Source organism: Sinocyclocheilus anshuiensis, unplaced genomic scaffold, assembly GCF_001515605.1.
Source record: "Sinocyclocheilus anshuiensis isolate Anshui unplaced genomic scaffold, SAMN03320099.WGS_v1.1 scaffold923, whole genome shotgun sequence".
Taxonomy (NCBI): domain Eukaryota; kingdom Metazoa; phylum Chordata; class Actinopteri; order Cypriniformes; family Cyprinidae; genus Sinocyclocheilus; species Sinocyclocheilus anshuiensis.
The window spans coordinates 647,272-653,942 of record NW_015544138.1 but is presented as its reverse complement, the minus strand read 5'-3'; the positions used below and the strand labels follow the sequence as shown (position 1 = coordinate 653,942).

At 41.0% G+C, this 6,671-nt stretch overlaps 1 protein-coding gene across 1 annotated transcript in view; it reads right to left on the bottom strand.

Annotated features, from left to right (window-relative positions):
* Positions 1–316: 316 nt before the first annotated feature.
* Positions 317–6,671, bottom strand: part of tmem117 (transmembrane protein 117) — a 65,865-nt gene continuing 59,510 nt past the window's right edge. Inside the window, exons 9-10 of the mRNA XM_016494736.1 lie at positions 4,169–4,298; positions 317–1,278 (exon numbers count right to left, since the gene is read on the bottom strand). Coding sequence (XP_016350222.1) covers positions 638–1,278; positions 4,169–4,298 — 771 coding nt within the window. The 3' untranslated portion in view covers positions 317–637. The remainder of the gene's footprint in view (positions 1,279–4,168; positions 4,299–6,671) is intronic.

The window sequence follows — 6,671 nt, the reverse complement described above, 5'->3', positions numbered from 1 at the left end:
AAACCTTGATGTAGCGTAATGTTTAATGCACTTCATGCTGTTAATAACAACAAATGGACTATATTTGCTTTCTCTTTGTATTTTCATTTCAATATGGTACAAGAATATCCTATTTAAGTCAATGTGATAAACAAGTTAGATCAAAAGTAATCTAAAAGTAGTCTGATTATATTACCTAAAAGTGTAATGTAATGGATTACGTTACTAACTACAATTTTTGTCATGTCATTTGGAATCAGTAACGGACTACAATTTGTAAATAATCTACCCAGCACTGCCTTCAAAGTTTTTTAATGGAGGCACAGATTTAGGTGTTCATTACAAGTATTTTCATGACCATCATGCCATGCGTTCACTGTGAGGACAACATTTCATCCATGTAGGCACAAGAGTATCTACATAAAAAAAGAGATAGAAAAGTCAAACATCCAGCACCAAAGACCAATGTCCTTGAAAATGTGGAAAAAGTTCAGAAAGTTGGTGCGCAGTGCAAGATCGCTTGATATAAAAATACAAATTTCAAGGTAGAGTCTGTGATAGTTTTCCGAGGACTTTGAACGCCAATCGACTTTGAAAGTCTGTTGGACATCAAACAACGCTGAGGATCTCAGAAAGCCGATTTGACCTTTGGTTACGGTCATGGGGTCAGTTTTTTGACATCAGCTGTGTCCTCATGGGCATCGCTGTCAACGGCTACACTGGGTTGGGTCTCCTGGGTTTCGTTCGAATACGGCGACATGGAGTTGTTTGACGACCCGAAATGATGAGTGTCCACCAGAAGCAGCATGGGTGTCCCGCTCCTCTTCAAGGCCTCGCTCATGGTGATGTGCACTTCCTCCGGCGTGACTCCCAGATCAGATGGCGACTTGCGCTTGATGCGCTCGTAGCTCTTGTCTTGATTCTCAGGGAACGTCTCGCTGTCTTGGAAGCGTCCGAACAGCCAGATGAAGAACCCACAGAGCACGAAGGCCGCCAGACTCGGGATGAACGCAAGGCATTTGACATCCAGACTGGCGCCCACGTAGCGGCTGTGAAGGAACATGTCTCTCTGGACGTACGTCTGGTTGGTGCGCGGGTCGATGTTGGTGGAGCGCCACTCCCAGGTCAGTGTGCTGCGGTTGAAGTCGCGCAGCGTCTCTGGATCCTCCACAGTGTAGATCTTCTCTCCTGGACCTACGTATTGACCGTATTCATAGGGCTTGTAGAAGATCTGGTTCTTCCACATGTTGAGGTCCAGGATGAGGACCAGAAAGATGATTCCGTAATTAAACCATTTCCCTGAGATAGAGAGAAAAAGGGGAAGATTAGTGTGTTTGGAATTTATCCCAGTGTATTTCAGATATACTCAAAACACTTTAGCAACTCTGTATAGCAACATCCTGGCAACTACCCAAAACACCCTAGCAACTGCATAGCAATGTCCTGGCATTTAATCAAAAGACAAACAACTGCATAGCAACAACCTGGCCAATACCGAAAACACCATAGCAACTGCATGGAAACACCCTGGCAACTACCCAAAACACCCTAGCAACTAAATAACAATTTGATGGCATTTAATCAAAACACCTTAACAACTCCATAGCAACGTTCTGGTAACAAATGACCATAGCAACACTTACATAATATTCTGGCAACTACCAAAAAACCCTAGAAACTGCATTGCAACGCCCTGGCAACTACACAAAACACCTTAAATTACAACATCCTGGCAATTACTCAAAACACCTTAACAACTGCATAGCAATATACTCAAAACCGCTTAACAACTCTATACAGCAACATCCTGGCAACTACCCAAAACACCCTAGCAACTGCATAGCAACACCCTGGCAACAACCCAAAACACCACAGCAACTGCATAGTGACGTCCTGGCAACTCAAAACACCACAGCAACTGTATAGCAACACCCTGGCAACTACCCAAAACACCATAACAACTAAATACCAATGTGCTGCCATTTAATCAAAACACCTTAACAACTGCATATGTAGCAACATCCTGGTAACAAATGTCCATAGCAACACCTTAACAGCTACATAACATTCTAGCAACTACCCAAAACACCCAACTATATAACAACATACTCAAAACACTTTAACAACTCTATATAGCAACATCCTGGCAACTACCCAAAACACCACAGCAACTGCATAGCAACACACTGGCAACCCAAAACACCACAGCAACTGCATGGCAACTCCCTGGCAACTACCCAAAACACCACAGCTACTGCATAGCAATGTCCTGGCAACTACCCAAAACACCACAGCATCGGCATAGCAACCTGCTGGCAACCCACAACACCACAGCAACTGCATAGCAACACCCTGGCAACTACCCAAAACACCACAGCAACTGCATAGCAACATCCTAGCAACTACCCAAAACACCACAGCAACTGCATAGCAACAAACTGGTAAGCCAAAACACCACAGCAACTGCATAGCAACACACTGGCAACCCAAAACACCACAGCAACTGCATAGCAACACCCTGACAACTACCCAAAACACCGCAGCAACTGCATAACAACGTACTGGCAACTACCCAAAACACCCTAGCAACTGCATAGCAATGTCCTGGCATTTAATCAAAAGACAAACAACTGCATAGCAACAACCTGGCCAATACCGAAAACACCATAGCAACTGCATGGAAACACCCTGGCAACTACCCAAAACACCCTAGCAACTAAATAACAATTTGATGGCATTTAATCAAAACACCTTAACAACTCCATAGCAACGTTCTGGTAACAAATGACCATAGCAACACTTACATAATATTCTGGCAACTACCAAAAAACCCTAGAAACTGCATTGCAACGCCCTGGCAACTACACAAAACACCCTAAATTACAACATCCTGGCAACTACCCAAAACACCCTAGAAACTGCATTGCAACGCCCTGGCAACTACACAAAACACCCTAAATTACAACATCCTGGCAACTACCCAAAACACCCTAGAAACTGCATTGCAACGCCCTGGCAACTACACAAAACACCTTAAATTACAACATCCTGGCAATTACTCAAAACACCTTAACAACTGCATAGCAATATACTCAAAACCGCTTAACAACTCTATACAGCAACATCCTGGCAACTACCCAAAACACCCTAGCAACTGCATAGCAACACCCTGGCAACAACCCAAAACACCACAGCAACTGCATAGTGACGTCCTGGCAACTCAAAACACCACAGCAACTGTATAGCAACACCCTGGCAACTACCCAAAACACCATAACAACTAAATACCAATGTGCTGCCATTTAATCAAAACACCTTAACAACTGCATATGTAGCAACATCCTGGTAACAAATGTCCATAGCAACACCTTAACAGCTACATAACATTCTAGCAACTACCCAAAACACCCAACTATATAACAACATACTCAAAACACTTTAACAACTCTATATAGCAACATCCTGGCAACAATCAAACACACCACAGCAACTGCATAGCAACATCCTGGCAAGTGGCAACTACCCAAAACACCTTAGCAACTGCACAGCAACCATTAAACCGTTTCCCTGATGTAGAAAAAAGGAAAATAGAAGATCAGCATGTTGGGAATTGATCCCAGAGTATCTGCGAGTCAGACGGCTGCTTGAGAAAGTGAAATAATTGAGTTGGGAGTCACTTTCTAATGGCTTTTGTTGTTAACGCACTCATGCGGGGTTACTCTCAAACGCTAAATCACCACGCCAAACAATAAGGTTAAAGACTTTTATGAACGGTTGAGCAGGAAGGCCATTTCCCAAGACTCCAGGGAGGGATCATCTCTTCCCAAGAGGGCCATCAAGAGCCTTGCTACAGTGAGCAAAACACAGCGAGATGGAAAACGAGAAACCGAAGCGGTTCGCTCGCACACTTCCGTCAGATTTACTGACTCCATTATATAAACGCACGTTTACAGATGAGCAAATACTAATTAGTATGCATTACCAACGCTGCCTTCAAACACATCATTATAAAGAGATGTATCTAACGAGCTAATATTCTGACAGCGTGTCCCTTTGGGAAAGGAATTATTTCATCTGTCCTGTCCCAAACGACAGTTTAGAGCACTATACTGCTTGATTCACCGGCATAATTGTGCTCACGGTGTATTTGCTGTCATACCCTACTTAAAGCACAAGTGTGTGTATTTACCCGTGATGTGGATGTGGTACTCATCCTTAAAGATGCGCTTGCAGACGGGCAGTTTGATCTTCAGCTGCGTGGTGGAAAGACCCGGGAGGTTCATGTCCAGATCGCCCATGAAGTGAGGAAACTCCCAGTCCTGGAAGAGGAAGATCCAATAAACATGTGTAAGTGACCACACAATGAATGAATAAACCCTTCAGGAGTTACAGTAGGACATCAAACCTCACAGAGCTACTGTATGTGCACACTTCAGAGGGTGGGATGAAGTATGTCTGAAGCAGGGTTGGGCAAAGATACATCAAAATGTAGGCTATTTTACAATAAAATACAAAATACCATAATTTGAAGTGTATCAAAATAAACTACAAAATACAGCAGCTACACCATGTATCAAAATAAACTAATGTATTTTAACAATACTAAAAAATACTTTTACAAGGGAGCATGAAATTTCTTCGCAAACAATGTTTGATATAGCAACAGCTTTTCTCTGCCCGAGTCATGCAATAAATCTGACATATGCAACCAGTTAACAGATCAAATATTCACATATCCCTGCGATCTCCCAGATGAAGGTTAGTTTTAAAGTAACAAACAGTTTAATGTTTAACAGCTTGCGAATGACTCATAATTGTATCCTAATGTAGTTACTTGGTGTTTGGTAACGAAGGGCCTACTTTGCATCAGCAGCACTGACTCAATGACAAACAAGTAATTCATAAGAAGACAACTGATGGCACCTGTATTCATAGCAACTAGTTTAACTAATTAATCATTTGATTGTTAATAATAAATATAATAATATATTACGTGTCAGGCAGTCATTCGTGCAATGGTATGCAAAATCATGATCCTACTAAACAGCTACTTCAATTAGGGTACAATAATCAGAAATAAAATATTTATTTATCAATGATTGGACATCTATTTGGAAGTTGAAAACAAACATTTTAGCATTTCAACAATTATTAAATGATCAATATGTTTTGATTTAAATGCAGCCAGAAAGTAATCAAAAAGTAGCAACAGAACTTGTCAAGGAGTATTAACCCAACTCCAACCACTGAATCTATTGAGAGCCATAGACGTATAGTGGACACATACACATTAATAGTGCAGCAGCAAGTCTGGGCAAAATACGAAATATGTATTTGAAATACATGTATCATAAATACTGCCCATCCCTGGTCTAAAGGGCAAACCTGTTTGAAGAATACATAAAATAAACTACTGTACAGGAAATACAACCAATTTTGTGCATTGTAACTGTTTTGTGCAACTGCATAGTAACACATAAAATAGCTATAATACGCAAATAACTAGGTCCAGGCATCTACACAAAACACCCTAGCAACTGTATAGCAACTGAATCAAACTACTTCATCAGCTCTGTATAGCAACATCCTGACAACTACCCAAAACACATTAACAACTGTTTGTTAATGTGTGTGTGTGTTTGAGCATGTGTTTGTTTGTGAGTGCGTTTCTTTGTTTGTTTTTGTGAGTGTTTGTGCATGTGTGTGTCTGTGCTTGTGTTTGTTTGTGTGTGCATTCGTTTTGTGCATGTGTTTGTTTGCTTGTGTGTGTGTATGTTTGTTAGTGCGTGAGTTTGTTTGCTTGTGTGTATGTTTGTTAGTGCGTGAGTTTGTTTGTGAGTGTTTGTGCATGTGTGTGTGTTAGTGTGTTTGTTTGCTTGAGAGTGTTTGTGCATGTGTGTTTATGCGTGCATGTGTGTGCGTGTGTTTGTGAGTGTGTTTGTGAGTGTGTTTATGCATGTGTTTGTGTTTGTGAGTGTGTTTATGCATGTGTTTGTGAGCGTGATTGTGTTTGTGAGTGTGTTTATGCATGTGTTTGTGAGTGTTTATGCATGTGTTTGTGAGTGTTTATGCATTTGTGAGTGTGTTTATGCATGTTTGTGAGTGTTTGTGTTTATGCATGTGTTTGATGGTGAGTGTGATTGTGTTTGTGAGTGTGTTTATGCATGTGTTTGTAAGTGTGTTTGTGAATGTGTTTATGCATGTGTTTGTGAGTGTTTACACATGTGTTTGTGAGTGTGTGTTTATGCATGTGTTTGTGAGTGTTTATGTATTTGTGAGTGTGTTTATGCATGTGTTTGTGTGTGTTTATGCATGTGTTTGTGAGTGTTTACGCATGTGTTTGTAAGTGTGTTTGTGAGTGTGTACGCATGTATTTGTGAGTGTTTATGCATGTCTTTGTGAGTGTGTTTGTATTTGTGAGTGTGTTTATGCATGTGTTTGTGAGTGTGTTTGCATTTGTGAGTGTGTTTATGCATGTGTTTGTGAGTGTGTTTGCATTTGTGAGTGTGTTTATGCATGTGTTTGTGAGTGTGTTTATGCATGTGTTTGTGAGTGTGTTTACGCATGTGTTTGTGAGTGTGTTTACGCATCTGTTTGTGAGTGTGTTTATGCATGTGTTTACGCATGTGTTTACGCATGTGTTTGTGAGTGTGTTTACGCATCTGTTTGTGAGTGTGTTTATGCATGTGTTT